Source organism: Phascolarctos cinereus, unplaced genomic scaffold (assembly GCF_003287225.1).
Source record: "Phascolarctos cinereus isolate Bilbo 61053 unplaced genomic scaffold, phaCin_HiC Scaffold_1;HRSCAF=81, whole genome shotgun sequence".
Lineage (NCBI taxonomy): Eukaryota > Metazoa > Chordata > Mammalia > Diprotodontia > Phascolarctidae > Phascolarctos > Phascolarctos cinereus.
Genome location: NW_027555514.1, coordinates 124,470,399 through 124,495,614, shown reverse-complemented (window position 1 = coordinate 124,495,614; position 25,216 = coordinate 124,470,399). Strand labels below are relative to the sequence as shown.

Here is a 25,216-nt window from a genome sequence, read left to right as displayed (position 1 = left end):
CTCTCTCAGGGGAAAGACATACATAATTAGTCTGTACCTGTTATGTACAAAATAGATACAGGATAATTTAAAGAGAGAAGGCACAAGTAGCAGGTTGAGGGAAGGAAGGGGAACAGGAAGGTCTTCATGTAGAAGACACATAGATTTTTGTCCTTATATCCTTAGCACCTAGCAGAATGCGTAGCACGTGTAGGTATAAAATAAATGCTTGTTTTTTGGTTAATTGGTTGAATAACCTTGGAAAAGTCCCTTATTCTCCATAGGCCTCAATTTCCTCATCTGTTAATTGAGAGGGCTGGGCTAGATGATCTCTAAAGTCCCTTTCAGTTTTGAATCTTTTATCCTATAAATACAAAATAATTTGAAGGAGAGAGTGCAAATGAGCTATCAGATAAGGAAAGTCTTTCGGGCTGTTGCAGGCACCTCAGATGCCGTGTGAGCTGAACCTTGAAGGAAGCTAAGGATTCTAAGAGGCGAGAGGGAAGCTGGCTTGGGCAAAGGTACTTTGGTCGGAGATAGAATGCTATTATGGGGAATAGCAAGTAGCTTGGTTTGACTAGGACATAGTAATGTGGAGTGAATTAAAGTAAGTCGGCAAAGGTAAACTGAAGACATAGTGTGAAACGAGTAAATGGGAGAGTTCACTTTAACTGTGGCTAGTAAAATCAATTTTCATACTTTTGTTGTCTAAACCATGAGTGACTGTCATAAAATTCAGTCCTAGTAGAAGGCTAGGAGGATATCATGTTGTGCGTGGCGGGGAGGGGTGTGGGTATGTGTGCAAGCGACGCACTCAAGTTATTTTTGTGCAAGGCGGGCTTTTCTTCTTAAAAAATAGATATTATTAATATTTATTATTTTTCTATTGGCTAGATGGCCACCTGTGTACCTTACCCTCCCAGCCATCCATCCCTTATAACAAAGAATTTTTTAATGAAGACAAAGCGAAAAAAATTCAGTAAAAACCTATCAACATATTGAATAAAATCTGACATTATATGCAATATTCCACACCTATGTGTCCTGGCCTATGCAAAGGAGTGGGAGAAGGTGTCTTCTCAGAGATTTCTTTGGGGCCAAGTAGGTCGTTATCATTTCTCAAACGTCCAGTTTTAACTGTTAGGTTGTTTTTCTTTCCATTTATGTTATTTTAAGCATAGTTTATATTGTTTTCCTGCTCTGCTTACTTTACTTCTCCACAATTCACATAAGTCTTCCCATGTACAGCCTTCTGTGTATTCATGATTTTCATGATTTCTTATGACATAGCAATATTCTGTTACATTTATGTTCCCCATTTTGTTTAGCTATTCTCCAATCAGTTAGGCATCTCCTTTGTTCCTAATATTTTGCTACCACAAAAAATATTTTAATATAAATATTTTGATACATATGGAAGAAGGCAGGTTTTCCAATACATTTTAAATAACACTCCACGGATGACTAGCTACTTCCCATCTGGATTCTTGAAATTTCTTGCAATACCTGTGCAATGTCACAGACCAAAAGGAGAAGAAAATTTCAAGATAAAATATGTGGTCAACAATAGCAAATAAGACAGAGAACTTCAAGATGATAAAGACTAGAAAAGTCTAATGAATTTGCAAAAAAAAAGGTTATTATTAACCTTCTAGAAAGTATCCTGATTGTGACCCGTTTTCCTAGTTGGGAAGGCTGCATGGGAAGGGGAGGAGAGGAAATGGGAGCAGGGAGAGGTTCCGATTTCCCAGAAGAGACTCTGCTTTTTTAGAATGACTTTAAACAAGTCCCTTTGACTCTCTGTAGAGCATTTTGTAAACTTGAGATAAGACCTCTGATGCAAAAAAATCTCTCAGGGATGTTATGATTAAGTTAAATAAATCTGCAAAGCTTTTTGAAAATAGTGTCATATAAACACATGGCACTCTATTATTGAAAGGTACTGATGCATTAAACAAAGCCATTGAGAGAAGGGTTGGTTTTTCCTCTCATGTTAGAGGATTACCTTTCCTTAAGCTTTGATTCTCTTCTGTGCTGGATTTCAGTATGGAATTATTTTTGTAATAAATTTGAAATCATTGAACAGCCCCTGCTCACACCACTAACAATCCTCAGTGCAACTAAACAATAATAAATCAGATTTTATTCATTATGTTGTAAGGAAGGGTTTTTTTTTAAAGAACTTTTATTGAAGTAAGAAAAAGTAATAATCTTTGCATATGTGAAATGTTCCAATTGAAATTATTTTTACTATAACTCCAATATGACATTTTGTGATATATAAATATAATATATTTTGATACTAGGACATCTATCTTAGACCTCTTGCTAAATACTAATTGTCAGAAGATCAGTATAAAATAGTGCTCCTCTACGATATTATGTACTACATATTTCTTACACTTCCTTTGTAAACCATTTATGGATTCAACATGTCATCTTAAAGCTCAAATTTTTGTGGTTTTGTGTCTAGATATCTTCATCTCAGAAAATTTATGAATTTTTCTTTCTTTCCTAAAGCATATGTGTGTGTGTGTATTTTCCCCTTATACCGGAATGTATGGGGCAAAGAACCAATATCTCCTCTTTCACTTACCTACCAACAAGTTATTCCATCAGATTTTGTCAGAATTCTGGATTATCTATTTACTTCATCATTCGACATTATTCATTTTAAATAGTCAGTGACATATGTTGTCAGTCAGTCAGTCAACATTCATTTACATGTCTCCTATGTGCTAGGGACTATGCTAAGCACAGGGACTATAAAGAAAGGCAAAAGATCCCTGTTCTCAAGGAGTTCACTGTTTAATAAAGGAGAAAACACGCAAACAACCATGTACAAACAAGATGAATACAGTAAAATTGGGAAGAGTCTCAAAGTAAAGTCACATAAATTAAGAAGGGCTTTAAAAGTCTAAGTCATGCCCTTTGTGACCTAGAAATACCACTACTAGGTCTATATCTCAAAGAGATGGAAGAAAAGGGAAAAGGACCTGATTGTAAAACATACTTACAGCAGTTCTTTTTGTGGTGGCAAAGAATAGGAAATCGAAGGGGTGTTCATCAATTGGGGAATGAATGAACAAGTTGTAGTATATGATTGAGATGGAATACTACTGTGCTATAAGAAATGATGAGTAAGATAGTTTCAGAAAAACCTGGGAAGTCTTACATGAACTGATACAAAGTGAAGTGAGCAGAACCAGGAGAATGTTGTACACAGTAACAATAATATTGTAATAATGATCAATTATGAAAGACAGCTACTCTGAATAATACAATTATCCAGGACAATTCCAAAGAACCCATAATGAAAAATGCCATCCATCTCCAGAGAAAGAATTGATGAACTCAGTGTAGAATGAAGTATACTCTTTTCCATTTTCTTAACTTTTCTTGGCTGTATGTGCGTATATTTTCTTTTTTTTTCTTTTTTCTTTTTTTATGGTGAGGCAATAGGAGTGAAGTGACTTGCCCAGGGTCACACAGGGTCAAATGTCTGAGGCTAGATTTGAACTCGGGTCCTTCTTACTCCAGGGCTGGTGCTCTATCTGCCGCACCACCTAGCTGCCCCCTGTATGTTTTCTTTTGCAACATGGCTAATATGGAAATATGTTTTGCCTGACTTCACATATATAATCGATATAATATTTCTTGCTTTCTCAAGGGATGGGGGAAGGATGGAAGAGAGGGAGAGACTATGGAACTCAAAAAAATTTTTAATGAATGTTGAATTTTTAAAATAATATATATATATATAATTAGAAATATTTAACTAAATGAAAAAAAATTTTTAAGTCAAACTGAGGATTTTATATTTGATCCTGGAAGTAATAGGGAACCAATGGAATTTATTGACCTGGGGGAGGAGTGATATGTTCAAACATGTGCTTTAGCAAGATCAATTTGACAGCTGAATGGAGGATGAAGTGGGGTTTGGGAAAGACTTGAGGCAGAAAAACTAACCAGCAGACTGTTGCAAATAGTCCAAGCCTGAGGTGGTGAGGTCCTGCACCAAGTTAGATGTACTGTCAGAGGAGAGAAATCACTATATAGGAGAGAAGTTACACAGGTAGAAATGACAGGACATGATCACTCATTGAATATGGCGGGGGAGGGGTGAGATAGATGAAGAAATCAAGAATATCTAGGTCAAGTGGCTTGCAGGATGGTGGCAGCTTCAACAGTAATAGGAAAGTTATAAAGAGGGGAAGTTGGGAGGGAGATGCAGAAAATACTGAGTTGTTTTGACCTGGTGAGTTTAATATGTCTATTAGACATCCAGTTTGAAATATCCAAAAGGCAGCTGAAGATATGAGACTAGAGGGTGGGAGAGGGTTTAGGACTGAGAATCATCTGTGTAGAGATAAAAATTGAAACCTTGAGAGCTGATGAGATAACCAAGTGAAATACTTATAGAGAGATGGAAAAAAAGAGAGGCCAAGACAAAGCCTAGAAGACCCCTACAGTTATCACGCGTGACCTGGATGAGATCTGGTTGAGGAGACAGAAAAGGAGGACAGGCAGAAGGAGAACCGGAAGAGAGCACTGTCACAAAACCTAGGGAGAAGAGAGTAGGGTAAAGTCTGCACCTGGCTATACTCAAAGGACTTAAGAATCCTCATTTTGTTTCCACTAGGGAATTTCTTTATTTTTATAATTTAATCACTACAGGAATAGTTTTTTCAAAAGTCTTTTAAATTGGTTAGGGTCTCATACTCCTGCTGAAGAATCTAGGTCAGGAAAATACGTGTTTATTCCCACATACTAGCTGTGTGACCACTGGTAAGTCGAGTAATCTTTTGATAGGCCCAAGTGAGATCATATATGCAAAGCACTTTGCAAACTTTACAGCGATCTAAAAAAGAGTCACCTATTATTATTTTATTATTATTATTATTATTATTATTAAAAAGCTTCATTGTAAAGTAAACCAATAATGTCTGAGAGTTCATTTCCGAAATGAATATTTCTCCAGACAGACTGTCCTCTAGAAAACTGAGAAAGTTACCTATCAAAGAACAAAAGTGTTCAAAGGACTACAACAGTGATACAAAATCTCTTCAGAAGAAAATCATTCAAAACCTGTGAGAGGAACCTCTGTGTGTCACATAAAACAGAAGCATTTTCTAAAGAACATTTTTCATTAAAAAAGAGGGGGTCATCTCTTTCTTAATACTCTGTGCTATGCTCTATTCTTGCAGACAGATTCTTCAGAGAAGGAGCCTTTTCATTATGAAAATAATTTTTTAAATGATCATATTACCTTGACTTTATATGAGTACTTGAATCCTGGAAGCCTGAAATCTTTTATAGGAGTTAGTATATATTGATGCAGACCTCGTGACAGCAGCTCTCATGAATGGCCCAGGTACACTTTAGGGTACTTCTCATGTTTCTGTCTTCTTATCTCCACTTATAAAATCTGGGGATTTCATCATTTGATACCACCCAGTGTATCATCATCGCCTAACACACGGTTCATAAGGCACAAAGAAAAACGTTTACAGGTCAAATGAAACAAAAGTGCATGGAATATATCAAGGGGAATTGTATCCCCAGAACTTAGTGTAGTACCTGGCACATAGCAGGTGCTTATTAATAAAAGTTTATTGACTGACAAGGCATTTATATAGTGCCTACCATGTGCCAGGCATTGTGCTAAGTGCTTCCCCTCCTGCTCCCCCAATAGTATCTCCTTTGATCCTCATAACATCTGCTAATGAACAATCCTTCCCCAAAGACCTGTATAGTCTCTGTCAGGTACAGTCATCAAGTAGGTTACCCAGCAGACACTGTTCTCCATAATTCTCAGTAGCATATGACATCTTTTTTAGGTTTCTGTGGCTTCTGCAGCTCTCTAGAGCTTTGAGGGGGCAGAGTCCAATAAGTAGGGTTACCAGATCCTAGTCTGATGTATTTAGAAGCAGCTGGGTGGTGTAGTAACTAGAGCCCTGACTTTGGAATCAGAAAAAAAGAAGAGTTAGGATCCCTCTGAGACACTTACTAGCTGTGTGACTCTGGGTAAGTTACTTAACTTCTATCAACCTTTGTCATCTGTGAAACAAGGGTAGGGACTGGACCTGTGTTTTCATTGATAAAGGGAACTCCCGGATGAGAAAACTCTCTCTACCAATGCAGAGCAGCACCTGCTCTGCAACATGTAGTTTTAGAGTTGCCAAGAGCACTGAGAAGATAAGCTATTTGTCCAGGATCAGGCAGTTAGTATGCATCGAGGCAAGTCCTAAACCCAAGTCTTCCTGACCAGCCCTCTATCCAGCATATCATGTGCCCTCTCAAACAGGCCACTGTTTTTTGTGGAGATTAAATTACGAAGATCAAACGAGATAAGACTTGAAAAGCACTTTGTAAACCTTAATGTGCTACAAAATGTTAGCCATTATTATTAGAGGTGGAAGGGGCTTTAGTGGGTATATGTTCCAAACCCCTAATTTTAGAGTTCATGAACTGAGGCCCAGAAAAATTAAGGGCCTTGACCATGATCACACAGATAAACAAAGAATAGGGGATGGATTTGGACCCAGATCTTTTGACTCCAATATTCAGAATTCTTTCTACCATAACAATCAGAATCCCTTCTGCTGTTCTGTAGCCTGTTTCTCTCCCAAAGCTCTCTACAGCTACCATCAGGTGATGTCAGCTAATTCCTCCCCAACCCCCAGGGAAAAGTCTTTCTTCTTTTTTAGATCTATCTTAGGATAGCAGAGGGGTATTTTGGATTTTCTCTGGCACCACAGCTCAAATTTGGGGCCAAGCCAGGGTGCTTCCAGTCTGATGCTCCTCCCTTCTGCTATGTTTGCTGACAATCTCTTGCCTCATAGAAGTTTTCTCATAAGTAAGCAACACTTCCCCCAACCCCTTGAATTTTCAAGTAGTCCTCTAACACTGAAACCAGATTGGGTCAGGGTGGTATACTCTGATGTTCCCTTTTCTCTAGTTTCCAGCGGATACATTTCCCTCCCACTTTACCAGCACTTCCCACCACTCTAGAAGCTAGACATACTCATCAATCTACCTTAAATTGTCCCTAAACTCCTTTTATCCTTTAGGGCATGCTGGATGAGGTTATTCAAATTATTCATGGCAGTTTCTCAGTTTAGAAGACATCTTAGCAGCCCAGATTCACAAGATAACAATAATTCTGCTCTAATTAAGCACTCCCTTGGTCTTGCAGTATGCCAAGGAGAGGAAAAATAAGTTGGAGACTTTGTATCCTCTGTAATCCCCTGTATTCACTGAATCCCCTGAGCCACTGAGAGGACAAACATTGAAGTAGGAAATTGCCTATGTAGTCTTGAGCTGGGTGGCCATTATGAATTATTATGGGAGAGATGGTTCTGCTAGAAGGAAGAGGAAGCATGATCAAGAATAACTCTGCAATGGAGTAAGGGCAAATGGCCCTCAATATGTGCCCCTCCCAAGGAACAGAGCCAGGACTGGAGTGGACGATGGTAGTCACAAAGCTACTACAGTAATTGGCAATACCAGGATCCAAATACAGGTCACCTGACTCCAAACCCACTGCTTTTCCCCCATTACACCATAGTTCTAGTTTATTATTTGTGGGTAACCTACTATGTTCAGAAGGGATCTCAACAGCCATTTAATTCCCTCATTTTACTTTAGAGGAAACAATTCTCAACATATATATTCCAATACCCTTATGACATATAGACATGTAAGGGCTAGGATGAAGACCCAAGGAAGAATTGCCTTTCAGTGATACTCTTCTGAAATGCAAAGCAGCATGATGAACAAGAATACATTAGTCTTAGAGACTGTGTGAATCTAGCCTCAGTTACTTACAAGCTGGGTAATGGAGTCGGGTCATTTAACTTCTCAGGGTTCACTCTCTTCATCTGCGAAATATGGATAATTTTGCTTGCATTAGCCGCCTCCCAGGGTTGTTGCACAGAAAGAAGTGGGTTCCGTGAAAGTACTATACAAATGCAAACTGCTGCTGTTATTGATATCATCATTTCTCCTAGAGGAATGCTAAACATTATTCAGCTACCTGTGGCCCCATCAAGTAAACTTCCACTGTATCCAAGATATATTTAATCCAGGGAATAGAAAATTAGGCTTGGCGCTTGGGGTTATTTCTCCTGGAAACCCTCTGGACAACCTCATTTTCCCAGCTCCACTGTTCTACTCCATTCTGATTTATAAATTTTATGGGAAAATCTCCAATAAGTATGCTGTACAGAATCTAATAGCTGTCTTTATAACTTCTTTAAAGTTTAACCAAAAGCTAACACTTTCTTATGTCAGCCAAACATCCTTCAGTCTAATAAGCTGCAAGCAGAGTACGTCAAGATATCTTTTCTCCTTCTTCTATTTTAATGATTTATTCCTCTTTTCTGTTTCGAACTCTATCATGGACATGGTAAGATATCTGTTTCAATATTCTGGTCCAGTTCAACTTATTGGTCTGCTCCTCATATTTTAAAACTACATTCAGCAACTTAAAAATTCCAAATTGTCACTCACTGAAAATAAACACTGGTCTATGTGGACAATCCAATCCAATAAATATTAAGTGCCTACTATGTGCCAGGCACTGTGCTAAGCACTGGGAGCACAATTTTTTAAATATAAATTTATTTATTTTTAGTTTTCAACATTCACTTCCACAAGTTTTTGAGTTCCAAATTTCTCACCCCTCCCCCCACCCCAAGATGGCATGCATTCTGAATACCCCTTCCCCTGGTCTGCCTTCTCTTCTATCTCTCCCCCCTCCCTTCTCTTATCCCCTTCCCCTTCTATTTTCCTGTAGAGCAGGATAGACTTCTGTACCCCATTTCCTATATTTCTTATTTCCCAGTTGCATGTGAAAACATTTTTTTAAACATGTGTTTTTAAAACTTTGAGTTCCAAATTTTCTCCCTTCCTCCCTCCCCACCCACCCTCATTGAAAAGGCAAGCAACTCAATATAGGTTGTACATGTGCAGTTATGCAAAACACTTCCTTAGTAGACATGTTGTGAAAAACTAACTCTATTTCCCTTAATCCTATCCTGCCCTCCCATTTATTCTATTCTTTCTTTTGACCCTGTCCCTCCTCAGAAGTATTTGTTTCTGATTGCCCTCTTTCCCAATCTGCCCTCCTCTCTATCACCCCCCTTTTCTCTTGTCCCCTTCTCCCCCTATTTTCCTGTAGGGTAAGACAGATTTCCATACCCAATTGAATATATATGTTATTCTCTCCTTAAGCCAAATCCCATGAGAATAAGATTCCCTCATTCCCTCTCACCTTCCCCTGTTTGGGAGCACAATTTTTAAAAGCGAGTCCCTGCCCTCAAAAAACTTACAATCTAAAGGGGGAGTACAGAAAAGGAGACAGGAAAGCAGGTGTTGAAAGGGACGGGACACCAGGAGATACCAGGGTAGGGGTGGGGAGGTCTTATTCCACAGAGTTGAAAGCAAGGCAGGGCAGCAGACAAAAAGTGGAGAAAATCTCACAGCCATCTGCTGCTGTCTGGATGAAAGTCCTGACCCCACAGACCTTATCGACCATGGAGGTCCTTTCTGCAAGCCAGGAAATGATTGTTTACTTTGTATGGAACTCCTCAATGCAAATACCTGGTACCAGAAACAAATACAGAATTCTTACTGATAATGATGAAATGTTAATGGCTCTGAATGGCCAGTTGGAAAGCAGTGGCTAAAAGTGACTGTTATATTACAGAAAGATACTTATAACTAGTCTTTGTAAGCAGCTTTGTAAAACTATCTCTCTGGAATCTCACAATTGCCATAAGGCATGTACTGTGGATATTTTGCAATTGTTTGGTACAACTGGTCACTTGTCTAGTAGACTATGGATTTACTGGCACTTTTTACTCCCTTTCAGGTAGGTAAAGAAGTAGAATCATAGTAAGAATTTGCCTGTCCTGCTCTGTGGAGACAGTCAAAGAGGGATGGGGACATGAGAGTGAAAGAGACCATTTTAATTACAAAAGAGACTTAGGAAATTTTATGTTGTTTAAAAAACAAAACAAAACTGTGCATTAAAAAAAGATTTTTATTCATCTATTCATTCATTCCTATTCATCCCAAAGTTCATTTCCCAAATTGATTCCTGGCCCTCATTATATTATGAAACTTTTAGCCACTGCAATTCCTAATGAACAAAGAGCAGTTGATCCTGTTAAATCCTTATTTTGCTGTGTAGCCATTTAATACTATCTATGAATTTTTACTTCAGCTGGGGCCTCTGGGAGTTATAGAATCTATCTAATCCCTTCTCCTCCCTCTCCGCTCTAATCCATTCTACACAGAGCTGCCAAAGTCATCTTCCTAAGTCATAGGCCTGGCTATATCACTCGTCTGCTCAAAAACTTTCAGGGGTTCCTTCTTTTCTCTAGCATAAAATTCAAAATCTTCACTTTTCAACCAAAGCTCTCTACAATGTAACTCCCCAATCTTCCTTTCCAGCTTATATCATATTACTTCCTTCATAGAGTCTACATTCCCACCAAATTTCACTTTTCCCAAACTCCACAATTCATTTCTCCACTGTCCATTTATATAGGCTGATTTCTAAGCCTGGAATGAACTCTCTCCTTGTCTGCACCCTCAGAATCCTTTAATTCCTCCTAGCCAGGAAAATTTTTTTCTGTCATGAACTGTTTGGGACTCTGATGAAGCCCATGGATCCCTGCTCAGAATCATGTTTTTAAATGCATAAAATAAGATCCATAGGATTATAAAGGAAACAATATATATGTATATATATGAATTTTAATCTATGAATTTAGATGGAGAAAATATGTTATCTATCAATATGTTATTTTATTATAATATATTATATTCTATAAACATCTATATTTCCCAATCTAAAAACTATCCGTGAACCAAAACGTCCTAGTACCTCAGATTAAGAACTCCTGTTCTATGCTTGGGTCAAGTGCCACCTACTCCAGGAAGGCTTCCTTCATCTCCCTAGTAGTATTCTTTGACTTTTCTAGGTATAGCTCTGTAATTCTCCCCACCCCCAAGTACAAAGAAAGCTCTTTCAGACCTGGAATTGTGTTCTTTTTGTCTCTGTATTTTCATTACATAGCATTCTGTCTTATACAAAATAAGTGCTTAATAATTATTTGCCAAATTGAATTGAACAAAAATGATTTAGTAGTATCACTTCTTTCAATACCAGTTCAAAATCACAGCAAGGAGACTTTCTTGATTAAGTACATCTAAATCTAATTATTCCTTTAATAAGTTCCTACTATATTTCTACTGTGGAAAGAATGCGAGGAGAATGAATGAGGCAACTAGGAAACAATTCCCATTCTTAAAGAAATTTAATCTATTTGGAGAAAAAAATATGTATGTAAATGAAGCAATATAGAACAATTCAAAAGAAAATATAATCAAATATTAAACTGTGTCACACAAAGTACTGTAAGTGTTTGGGAAAGCTCCCTGTGGCCTAGGGTTAGTCAGTCTGGGAAGGAGTTCAAAAAAGAGGTCATCTTGAGTTTGATCTTAAAGAAAACAGCATTTGTATTATCAGAGAAGAAAGGGAAGGGCATTCACAGTTGAAGAAGCCAGATGAGCAAAGACAAAGGATTGCAAATATGCATATTACATACACAGGATTCCGTAAGGAGATAGGCCTGACTGAAACAGACAATCTTTTAAAGAAACATAAGATGCAGAGAGCTGTGGAGGAACAATGCTTATGCCAGATTGTGGAGTCTGCAGAGTGAACCATAAAGTAGTACTGGACACTCATTTCTTTTTGAATAAGTACAAAGGGAACATGATGAAAATAGTGATGTAGGAGATTAATTTAATAGTGGATTAAAGGATGAATTCATGGGGTGAAACTAAAGCCAAAGAGATCCTTTATAAGGATGTTGAAATCATTAAAGTCTGCACCATTGTGGTGGCTTCATTACACCTTATATATTCAGTTAATAAGAATTAGCTTCTCTGTGCATTGCTTTGAAATTATTATGTGTCTTGGAATCATATGATCACATTATCACAAATTTAGTGGACCTTTAAGGCCTCCTAACCCAAACCCCTTAATTTAGATATGAGGGGCTAGATCCTAGAGAGGAAAGTAACTTGCCTTGGGTCACATAAACAGCAGAGTGAGGATTTGAACCCTGTTACTTTGACCAGATCAAGCACTTTCCATTGCATTCCTTGGGGATTTCTCATAGTACTTACTTAGTACAATGCTTCACACACAGAAGAGTTACAGTACATACTTACTGACTGATTTCACAAAGTCATACAGTTGTAAATTTTTAGTATTTAAATAGATTTTTTTCTAAAAGTTTTAGAAACATTTTTGGTATTTCTGGCTATGTGTGGGGCATGAGGATTTAAAGGGAGAGACAGTGGTGGTATTAAGGGAGGGGTTAACAAAGATCTTTGATTTAAAGACTTAGGCAATATATCTCCTATTTGAAATGCTTTTCTTTTTTTTTATTCTAGCCTTCTCATAACTGCTTGAAATGTTTAGCTTATGAGAGGAGTTTGTCTCTTGGGATTTTCAGTGCTTCCTCATTTCAGCCAAAAGTAAAACAGAATGAGAAAAAACTTTTTCTTTTCCCCTTAAATCAAATCAGGAAGTATTGGCTGAGAAACACAAGTGTAGACTAAGATAAAGTTATTTGAACTATCATATAGCATTCCATTTTGGCTGGAAGAGCTGCTTAAAGTATAAACAAACAGGTTTGTGGTTTTCTCAAAAGTAATAGTGTGTAGGGGAGGCATGGGAATTAGTAGTGCAAATTCATCCAAAAAATAACCATAATTTATTTTGCAATATTTTCAAATCCCAAGAATAAATCCTTTCAAGTCTTCTGAATTGTGCTGCTGGTATGACTATATACACATGTGTGCATATACAGGGTGCCCTAAAAATATCAGTGCAATTTAAAGTTATATACCTTTAAAGTTTATTTTGATACTTTTTGTTTTTATATCACTTAAAATTTTCAGTATTTCTGCCCCTTTCCCTCTTTGATCCTATATAATAAGGATTTTTTTTTTAAAAAGAGAAAAAAATAGTTCAGCAGAACTAACCAACATATCAAAAAAAAAATCAGACATTATGTATAGTGTTCCACACACATATACCCTCAACTTCTGCAAAGGTTAGGGGGAGTTGCATTCTCATATCTCTTCTTTGGGGCCAAGCTTGTCCTGCTTGGGTATTTATAGATGTTTAATGTAAACAAGGAAATAAATGTAAGAGCCTACACTTGAATTTGTGTTCTATAATATGGGCTCTTTTGTGATGATAAATTTCCCTATCAGTAAAACAGAGAAACTCACTGCACTGAACAGTGCTTGCCAAAGAAAAGTCACTAGATTAGTAAGGAGTGAAATTTCACGCCTAAATGTGATGTATCTTTTGCTTCTCATAAAGGCTTTCTTTGAAGTCAAAGGGTCCTTCAGTGCCAAAAAATGACTCTAGGGAATTTCAAAAGAGATGTGATTTGGATCATCATTTGGTAATAGTTTTTTTAAGACAAATGAACACCTAGCAACAATGTAAAAATAAGACCAAGAGCTTTTACTACCATAATGACACACAGAACAGATGACATATGTAGAAGCAACCAAAAAGTAGCAGTTATACTATTTCCATTCAAAATGTGGAAGGTAGCTATCTCAAAGGTTCATAGATTTAGAGCAGGGGACTTTAAATACCATGTAATTCAATCCCCTAATTTAAAGACTAAGAAACTGAGGTCAGAGAGGTTAAGGGAGTTTTCAAGGTCAACAACAAAGTAAATGGTGTCCAAACTGTGGTCTGATAAGCAAATCTAGTACTTGTTGCACTCTGCCATTTACCCAGGTTGACAATATATCAGGAATTCTTTTATAATTATTTGTTGAGTTGATATGAGTTACCAATTCCTAGCTAGTAGGATTGTAAGATTTAGAACTGGAAGGAATCTTAGAGATGCTCAAAACCAGAGACTCTTAACTGAGGGTCCATGATAGCAGAGTAGAGAAAATACTCAGTTGAGCTCTTCCAACATTCCCATGCAAACAACTTTAAAATAACACCTCAAATCAAATTTTGGAGTAACAGTCAACAAAAAGGTCAGAGTGAGACATTCTTCCAGTCCAAGACAACTTAGCAGTTCAGAAAGAGAGATCTGTGACACAGGGGTGGAGGCTGCCCAGAGCCCACATGGATTAAACATGCGGAACTAGGGATTTGGGAGCTTTCAAGCAGTAGACAGTAAGGGGACCTGGCAACTGGGCAAAAAGAGGTTACAGAGGAACCATATACCAGCACTAGATGCAGGACTAGATGCTGTTTGGCAGCTCCATTGTCTATTCAATGAAGGATGAACAACATAACACATAACACAACATCCATTTCCGGGTCATAGTTCAAGGGCAGAGGAAGCACTTTCAGTCATGAGGGAGTGGAAGTCCTGAGGGGCAGTATTGCTTTTGATTACAAGGGAGCAGGGACCCTGTGGAACGCTTTCACTTCTGGTCCCGAGGAGCAAGGGCCCCAAGAAGTAGCACTGATTTTAATTCCAAGGGATCAGGGATCCTCCTGGGTAAGGACTAGAGTGCAAATCAGGAAAGCAGTGACCACACCTCTTCCCAGATCACACCATCTCAAAGCACCCCAAACTTCCAAACCCTCAAATCTACCTCTCAAAACATCATTGTGAAAAAGCCTGGGGGACAGCCAAGATGGCAGAGTAAAAGCAGTGACTTCCTTGAGCTTTCCCCTAAACCTCTCCAAATACCTGTAAAAAATGGCTCTAAACAAATTCTAGAGCAGCAGAACCCACAAAAAGACAGAGTGAAACAAATTTCCAGCCCAAGACAACCTGGATGGTTGATTGGAAAGGTCTGTTGTGGTAGGCTAAGAGAGGAGTGCAGTTCAGCTTGAGCCATGTAGGGAAAGACCAGGCCTCAGCAAACCTGCAGCAGTGCTCAGGGGATTGAATCAAGGAGAGCTGTGGCTGTTTCCAGACTTCTCAACCCACAAACACCAAAGACAACTTAGCAGGTCAGTAGGAAAGGTCTGTCTGACTTCAGTGAGAGAGGAGCTTGGTCGGGCCCCAGTCTCGGTGTAGCCCCAGGGTGGCAGCTGCTTCCAGAGCTCTCAGCTCACAGATGGAGGAGGGATCAAGCAGCTGATCAGAGGGGGATTGCAGGGGTCTCTTTGCTGGTGCTGAGGCAGGGTTCTCTTGTTTTGCCAGTGCTGGATCTTGGATTCTGGGTGGCGGTCCTGGAATGGAGGCAGAACTGGCATGGTGGAGCTTGTGACAGCAGTACAGAGTGAATCCTCCTCACAGTTCCAAGGCAGAAAAGAGTGCTTGTGGTCACTCATAGACCAGAGCACAGGCCAGGAAAGAAGTGAACACCTCATCCTTGATCATATCCCCTTGAAAGAACTGAAAATTTACAGGTCCCTAGAAGCATCTCTGAAAACAGTTGCACAAAACCCCCGAATCTTGGTACAGTACATTCTCCACACTGAAAGTAGACCCTTACCTTAACAAAGAGTTTAAAACTCAAGTAATTGGCTGAGATCATGAGCAAACAGCATAAAAAAAGTAAGACCATAGAATCTTTCTTTGGTGGCAAAGAAGATCAAAACATAAAACCAGAAGAAGACAACACGTCATTCAAAGCCTCCAAGAAAAGTATTAATTGGTCCCAGGCCATGGAAGAGCTCAAAAAGGATTTTGAGAAGCAAGAAAGAGAAGTAGAGGAAAAACTGGAAAGAAAAATGAAAGTGAGGCAAGAAAATCATGAAAAACAAGTCAACAGCTTGCTAAAGGAGACCCCCCAAAAAAAAATACTGAAGAAAATAACATCTTAAAAAATAGACTAACCCAAATGGCAAAAGAGGGCCAAAAGCTAATGAGGAAAAGACTCCCTTAAAAAGCAGAATTGGCCAAATGGAAAAGAAAGTCCAAAAGCTCACTGAAGAAAATACTTCCTTAAAAATTGGAATGGAACAAATGGAAGCTAATGACTTTATGAGAAACCAAGACATTGTGAAACAAAACCAAAAGAATGAAAAAGTAGAAGACAATGTGAAAAATCTCATTGGAAAAACAACTGACCTGGAAAATAGATCCAGGAGAGAGAATTTAAAAATTATTGAACTACCTGAAAGCCATGACCACAAAAAGAGCCTAGACATCATCTGATATTCTAGAACCTGAGGGTAAAATAGAAATTGAAAGAATCCACCAATCACCTCCGGAAGGAGATCCCCAAAGGAAAACTCCTAGGAATATTGTAGCTGAATTCCAGAGTTCCAAGGTCAAGGAGAAAATATCATAAGCAGCCAGAAAGAAACAATTAAAGTATTGTAGAAACACAATCAGGACAACACAAGATCTAGCAACTTCTACATTAAGGGACCACAAGTCTTGGAATATGATATTCTGGAAGTCAAAGGAGCTAGGATTACAACCAAGAATCACCTATGCTGAAAAACTGGGAATAATCCTTCAGGGGAAAAAATAGACATTCAGTAAAATAGAAGGCTTTCAAGCATTCTTGATGAAAAGACCAGAGCTGAATAGAAAATTTGACTTTCAAATACAAGACTCAAGAGAAGTATGAAAAGGGAAACAGGAAAGAGAAATCATAAGGGACTTGAAGTTGAACTGTTTACATTCCTACATGGAAAGATGATATTTGTAGATAGACAGATTGGGGGGGCACAAGGTGAGTGGAAATTGAAGGGTGATGTCTAAAAAATAAAATTAAGGGGTGAGAAAGGATTATACTGGGAGAAGGAGAAAGGGAAAGGTAGAATTGGATAAATTAGGTCACATAAAACAGAAAAGAAAAAGCTTCTACAGTGGAGGGGAAGTGGGGGAAGGTGAGAGGGACTGAGTAAATCTTATTCTCATTGGATTTGACTTAAGGAGGGAATAGCATACACACTCAATTGAGTATGAAAATCTATCTTACCCTACAGGAAAATAGGAGAGAAGAGGAGAAGAGGTGAGGGGAAGATAGAAGGGAGGGCAGATTGTAGGAGGGGGTAATCAGAAGCAAACACTTCTGAGGAGGGACAGGGTTAAAAGAGAGAACAGAATAAATTGGGAGTGGGATACGATGAAGGGAAAAATAGTTTTTTACAATATGACTACTATGGAAGTGTTTTACATGACTACACATGTATAACTTGTATCGAGTTGCTTGCCTTCTCAATGAGGGTGGATGGAGAGGGAGGAAGGGAGAAAATTTGGAACCCAAAGTTTTAAAAACAAATGTTAAAAATTACTTTCACATGCAACTGGGAAACTATATATAAGCAATGGGGTATAGAAATCTATCTTGCCCTACAGAAAAATAGAAAGGGAAGGAGATAAGGGGGGGGGGGCGAGATAGAAGGGAAGGCAGATTAGGGGAAGGGGTATTCAGAATGCATGCCATCTTGGGGTTGGGAAGGGGGAGGTGGGGAGAAAGTTTGGAACTCAAAATCTTGTGTAAGTGAATGTTGAAAACTAAAAATAAATAAATTAACAATGGATATAAAAAAAAAAGTAAAAGAAAAAGCCTGAAGCTTGAAATAGTGCCCTTACCTTTCCCCAGACTAGGAACAGAGCACACGTTTAATATGAAATTCTAAATAAAAAAAAAACAGGCTGGAATAATGAGCAAATACAAGAAAAAAAATGACCTGTGAGAAATGAATATTTCTCTCTTGTATTTAATAACTAATTATTGAATCAGAACCAAGGTTTTTCCACTTCCTCATCCAAAAAATCAAGCAGTGTGGGAAATCTTAGGCAAAGATTTACCCAGGCCAAGATCTAATCAGAAAGTAAAAGAAATTCTGAAAGCTAATTCCTGCTCATTGTGTTTAGTCAGACAGGTCTAGGAAAATGTGATCCTCCCTTTTTGACAGACAAATGATATGGAAAGTGATAAGTCTCTGTGACCAACATTTGGGTGATCCAAGTCATGTACCCCAACACCCTCATTGTAATATAGCCTACCCTGTCATTATAATATTCATTCCCTAATTAATTGTTAACCAATCACAGTTGATTGCCACCCTGAAGAATACCTGCAGGTATATAAACCATGGATCAATCACCCGGGTCTTTGGTCTAAGAGACATGGCCAAATGACCATCCTTTTATCAATAAACATGCTGGTCTTGTTAATAAAATGATTAAATTACCAGAAATTATGTTTCTCAAATCTTTTTAAATACCACAGATCATAAAAAGCTACTATGGTGATAGGGAAGATCAAGACATAAATTCAGAAGAAGATATTTCAGTCAAAACAGCAACAAATTAATCCTCAAGGGAAAAAAATGTGAATTCGACACAAACCTAGCAAGAATTCCCTGGAGAGCTAAAAAATTATTTTCAAAAATTAAATAAAAGTGGTAAAGGCTAAGTTAGGTAAATAAATGAAAGCAAATGAAGAAAAGTATAAAAAGTCAATTGACAGGTTGGCAAAAATAAACACACAAAAATACTGAAGAAAATAAAAATAAAAACCAGAATTAGTTAAATGCAAAGAGAGGCACAGGACCTCAGTGAAGAAAATAATTCCTTAAAAATTAGAATTGGACAAGTAGAAGCTAATGACTTCATAAGATATCAGGAAACAATGAAACAAAATCAAGAGAATGGAAAAAAAACAGAAGAAAATGTAAAATATATCATCAGAAAAGCAACTGATTTAGAAAATAGATTGAGGAGAGTTAATTTAATAAAATTATTGGACTACCTGAAATTCATTATCAAAAAAAGACTTAGACATATTATTTCAAGAAATTATCGAGGAAAACTGCCCTGATATCCTAGAACCAGAGGGTAAAAGTGAAATTGAAAGATCCACTGATCACTACATGAAAGAGAGGCCAAAATGAAAACTTCCAGGAATATTATAGTCAAATTCCAGAGCTTCTAGGTCAAAGAGGAAATACTTCAACCAGCCAGAAAGAAGATTCAAATACCATTGAATTACAGTCAGGATTACACGAGATTTAGCAGCTACCATGTTAAAGGAGAACAGGACTTGGAATACAATATTCCAGAAGGCAAAAGAGCTGACATTACAACTAAGAATAACCTACCCAGCAAAACTAAATATAATCTTTCAGAGAGTAGGGAGAATATTTAATGAAATAGAGGACTTTTTTTTTTGGTGAGGCAATTGGGGTTAAGTGACTTACCCAGAGTCTCACAGCTAGTGAGTGCTATGTGTATGAGGCCAGATTTTAACTCAGGTCCTCCTGAATCCAGGACTGGTGCTCTATCCACTGTGCCACCTAGCTGCTCCCTTTTTTAAAAATTCATAGATTTTTAATATTATTATTATTATTTTTGCTGCGGCAATCAGGGTTAAGTGACTTGCCAGAGTCACACAGCTGGTAAGTGTCAAGTGTCTGAGGTTGGATTTGAACTCAGGTCCTCTTGACTTCAAGGCCAGAGCTCTATCCACTGCGCCACCTAGCTGCCCCATAATAGAGGACTTTCAAGGATTCCTGATGAAAAGACCAGAACTAAACAGAAAATTTTGACTTTCAAATAAAAGACTTGAGAGAAGCATAAGAAGGTAAACATGAAAAAGAATTCATAAGGGACTCAATAAGATTAATCTGCTTACTTTTCTATAAGGGAAGGTGATATATGAAACTTCTAAGAATTTATTCATTATTAGATTAGAAGGATTCTATATAGAAAGAGGGCATCAGAGTGAGTCTATAATGTTGGGATTATGTAAAAAAAATGGAGAGGTGAGAGAGGGATGCTCAGGAAGAAGGGGGAAGGGAGAGGAAGAATAGGGAAAATTATCTCAAATAAAAAAGGTGCATAAAGAAGAGATTTTATAGTAGAAGGGGAAATGGGGAGGGGCAGTCAATGCTTGAACTTCATTCATATCTAAATTGGTTCAAAGAAGGAAAATGTCTATACATACTCAACTGGCAAAAGAAATCTATATTTTTTCCCCAAAAGGGTGTAGGAGGGGATAGGGGTAAGGAAAAGGGGAGATGATAAAAAGGAGGGCTGATAAAAGAAGGAAGCGACCAGAAACAAAAGAGACTTGAGAGGAAGGACAGGATAAAAAGAGAGAGAGAAGGATAAACAGAAGAAAATAGGGTGGAGGGAAATGTGCAGTTAGTAATAACAGCTGTGAATGAGATAGACTTACATATTAAACAGAAGCTGATAGAATGGATTAGAAATCAAAATCCAACAATATTTTGTTTATAAGAAACACACTTGAAACAGAAAGACACACACAGAATTAAAATAAGGGACTGGAGCAGAATCTATTATGGTTGAGATGAAGTTAGAAATGCAGGGTTAAAAATCATGATCTCAGAAAAAGCAAAAGCAAAAATAAACCTAATTTAAAAGGATAAGCAAGGAAACTGCATGTTGCTAAAAGGAACCATAGACAATGAAGTAATATCAATACTAAAGATATATGCATCAAATGGTATAGAATCCAAATTCTTGAAGGAAAAGTTAAATGAGTTAAAGGAGGAAAACTATACTAGTGGGGGACCTCAACTTTCCCCTTTCAGAGCTAGATAAAGGTTGCTATGAAATGAATAAGAAAGAAACCAAGAAGATGAATAGAATCTTAGAAAAGTTAGATATGATAGATGTCTGGAGAAAACTGGGACCAGAAAAGTCTCAGTTGTGCATGGTAGCTTCACAAAAATTGACTATGTATTAGGACCTAAAAACCTCACAACCAAATGTAGAAATGCAGAAATATATTTTTTTCAGACCATAGTGCAATAAAGATTACATTTAATTAAGAGAAGCATGGAAGCATAGACTAAAAATTAATTGGAAATTAAATAATCTAATGCTAAAGAATGAGTGGGTCAAAGCACAAATCACAGAAATAATCAATAAGTTCATTAAAGAGAATAATAGCAATCAGACAACATACTAAAATTTGTGGGAAGCAGCCAAAGCAGCACTTAGGGGAAAATGTATATCTCTAAATGGCTACATCAATAAAAGAAGAAAGAGCAGATCAATGAATTAGGCATGAAACTAACAACAAAAAAAAGACCTAGAAAAAGAACAAGTTAAGAATCCCCAATTAAACACCAAAATGGAAATCCTAAAAATCAAAAATTTAATAAAATTGAAAGTAAAAGAAATTGAATTAATAATGAAAAGTAGGAGTTGGTTTTATAAGAAAAAAACATCATTGGTTAATTTGATTTAAAAAGGAAAGAAGAAAACAAATAACCATTATCAAAAATAAAAAGGGTGAGAAAACCACCAATGAAGACTGAATTAAACCAATTATTGGGAGTTATTTTCCTCAATTATATGCTGGTAAAACTGATAATCTAAAAGAAATGGATGAATATTTACAAAAAATAAACTGCCCAGATTAACAAGAGGAAATAAAGTACTTAAATAGCACTATCTTAGAAAATTGAACAAGCCATAAATGAGCTTCCTAAGAAAAAATTTCCAGGACCTGCTGAATTTACAAGTGAAATCCTACCAAACATTTAAGTTTTTTGTTTGTTTGTTTTCTTAGGCAATTGGGGTTAAGTGACTTGCCCAGGGTCACACAGCTATTAAGTGTTAAGTGTTTGGTCTGAGACCAGATTTGAACTCGGGTACTCCTGACTTCAGGGCCAGTGCTCTATCCACTACCAAACATTTAAGGAACAATTAATCTAAATACTACATAAACTATTTGACAAAATGGGTAAAGAAGGAGCCCTACAAAATGCCTTTTATGAGACAAATATGGTTTGGATACCTAAACCAAGGAAAGCAAAACACAGAGAAAGAAAATTGTAGATAAATTTCCTTAATGAACATCAGTGCGAAAATCACTATGACCAGATAAGATTTATACCAGGAATGCAGGGCTAGTTCAATGTTGGGAAAACTATCAGCATAATTGACCATATCAATAACAAAACCAACAAAAATCACATGATTATACCAATAAATACAGAAAAAGCCTTTGACAAAAAACAATACCCATTCCTATTAAAAATACTAGAAAGCATGAGAATCAATGGACTCTTTCTTAAAATGATAAGCAGTACCTATCTAAAACCAAGAGCAAGCATTATCTGTAAGGAAGATAAACTTGAAGCCTTCCCAATAACATCAGGAATGAAATGAGGATGTCCATTATCACCACTATTATTTTTTTTTACTAGAATTGCTAGCTATAGCAGTAAGACAAGAAAAAGACATTAAAGAGATTAAAAATAGGCAATGAGGAAAAAAAACTATCATTCTTTGAAGATAATATGATGGTATATTTAGAAAACCTTAAAGAATCAACTAAAAAGTTAATTGAAACAAATTAACAACCTCAACAAAGTTACAAGATATAAAATAAATCTGCACAAATCATCAGCATTTCTTTATACCACCAACAAAACCCAGCAGCAGGAGATAGAAAGAAAAATTCCATTGAAGATAACTATAGACGATATAAAATATTTTGAAAGCTACCTGCCAAGACAAACCCAGGGATTATATGAACATAAACAACAAAGCACTTTTCACACAAAGACAGAGCTCAATAATCAGAGAAATATTAATTGCTCATGGGTAGGCCAAGCCAATATAATAAAAATGACAATTCTACCTAAGTTAATTTTTAAAATTTATGTGTACTTTACAAAGTAATCTGAGATTATTTCATCAAGTAATCAACTGCTACCTTTTAGCCTTGTTACTTTAGGTAAATTGCTTATCTGAGTACTTCACATTCTTATCTGTCAAATTACAGAGTTGGACTAAAATGATCTCTAACAACCATTCCAATTCTAACATTTTTTGATTTGGGGATTTTAGCTCTGTCCACGTTATTGGCTCATTCTCATTACCTATATTGGATTTGTGTTTATATTTAAATGATTAAATCACAATGCACAGGAAGAAATGCAGGATGTTATAGTTGAAAGAACACTAATTTTGAAGTCAGAGGACTTGGGTTTGAATCCCACCTCTTATGCTAAATAGTTGTCTGATTTTATGTATGTCACCAAAGCTCACTGGACCCTGCTTCCCTCATCTGGAGAATGAGAGATGAATTAGTCTAATAGATGAATTAGTGGAAACTTATAAAAACTAAAACAAAATTTCTAGTAATTAATATTTTGATATTCTAGAATTGCTGTTGCTTGGTTTTATAGTCATACCTAAACCAAAACATATCTTTCACTCAGACAAAGTACTGCATGGTACTATTCATCTTAAATGAATTAAAATGTATTACACTTTGAAATTTATTTTGAGAATTTCATATTGTTATTGAAATTTATTTTGAGAATTTCACTTGTTAAAATATTTGGACATCCCAGGAATATAAAAAAGAATAATGAAATAAACAATGAAACAACCACTGTTGAATTGTTAGTCTTAGAGCCTATAAAGGTTAAATTTTATCATCACTTAAGAAATTAAGAATTTTTTCTCACTTAGATTATCAGAATATCCACTTATTTCACAAGCTTTTTAGCCATTTGTTTTTTTAAAGAGTTATGTGATATTTCTACCTAATTAGTTAAATGTCTGTTCTCTTCGTGTTAGGTGAATCAGGCTCTTGGGATCTTCTCATCTGCCTGCCTTCTAGGAAAGCTGATGGAAAGCCTTGCGTCGTGAAAGAAGACTTGTTCCAGTTGAACTTACATCAAAGGGTATAGTATCAATGGTATTTTTCTTGTTGTTTCCAGATTTTCAAGCAGAGACTTTCTATTAATGTTAAATCCACATTAGTGCTTAGAATTCAAGGAAGAGGAAAAGATGATCTAATCTCATTTGTTGACCCTGATTTGGCAAATGGGAATAACTATGCAATTCAACCCTGACCTATAGTTGGGGTACAAGTATTGTACCTTCTTTTCCTGTTAGAGCTCCCCCAACTCAAAGAGTAGGCTGGCCTGGCCACACTATACCACACTAAATACATCATCTCCACTTTTTAAATTAGAGAAACATCTACTCCATTGTTTTACCTTTTTTAAAAAGATGGTGCATCTTTTGTTCTCTTCACTAGCATCACTGTTCTAAATGTTTGGTCACATTCATGAGGCAGTCAGATGATGAAGTAGGTAAGAGTACTGAATTCTAAGTCAGGAAGACCTAGGTACAAATCTTTCCTCAGATACTTATGAGCTGGGTGTAACTGGGCAAGTCACTTAACCTCTGCCTCAGTTTCCTCATATGTAAATGGGGATGATAGAATAATCCTAGCACCTAGGGTTGCTGTAAGGATATCATGATATAACATATGTACAATACTTGCCAAACCTTAAAGTGCCATATAAATGCTAGCCATTATTATTGTTATTATTATTGATATTATCAAGTTAATCAAGTCCCTTGCTGAGTTCATTAGAAAATGATATGTAGTATTAAAAATTGGCATTATGCCAGTTGGGGTCCATTACTTAGACTTATTGCAGGAGGATCACAGAAGCCAGTCAATGCTGGAAATAATAGGACCTTTAATTCTTTGTGTTTAAGGAAAGACCATGGGATTTTACAGGAGGCAGCCAAGGCGGCACTAAGGGGGAAATAGGGGCAACAAGGGAAGGGTATTAGGGTATACTTTCCCTCATCCCCTGAAAACTTGGGTATCAGCCGATATTTCCAAAACCAAGGTATCCTGCTAACTTCTCCCCATATCTTCTCCACAATAAAGTTACATTTGATACCTCCAAATCAGAAGCGTGAGAAGAGCAGGAAATGGACATCAACTGGATACCCTGTGCCCAGTGGTCTTCAGGCAATTGCTAAGAGGGAGTCTCCAGTGAGGCTATGAAAGGCTACTTCCTAGTCGTGGCACATTTTGTACCAAGATTTCACTTGTATTTCTAAATTCATCTTTATTTCATGTATGAGGTCAGCTCAGTTTTTGTAGGAAGTGTCTTAAAGGTCATCTAGTTCAGCCTTATCATTTTATAGATGGGGAAACTGAGGCTCAGAGGGGAAATGAATTGCTCAAGGTCACATGGATAGTAAGAGGCAGAGTCCATTGACTCCAAATCTAGAATACCTTCTATTGCAGCAAGTTGCTTCTAGGTCATGGAAACTTACCCTTCTTAAGCAGATTTGATTGGTTTCCTTGCTTCTAATACCAGGCCAGAGGATACAAATTAAATTAGCTAGTAAAAAGGAAATTTCTGGGCATAGAAAATTCCAGATATGAAAAGTTTCCAAGATGGGGCAGGGCAGAAAGGAGGGGATATTAGGAAGAAAGAGAG

General features: G+C 37.1%; 1 protein-coding gene across 1 annotated transcript in view; it reads left to right on the top strand.

The window, feature by feature from the left end:
- Positions 1 to 25,216, top strand: part of CPED1 (cadherin like and PC-esterase domain containing 1) — a 421,919-nt gene that overhangs the window by 63,090 nt on the left and 333,613 nt on the right. Inside the window, 1 exon segment of the mRNA XM_020966339.2 lies at positions 23,541 to 23,647. Coding sequence (XP_020821998.1) covers positions 23,541 to 23,647 — 107 coding nt within the window.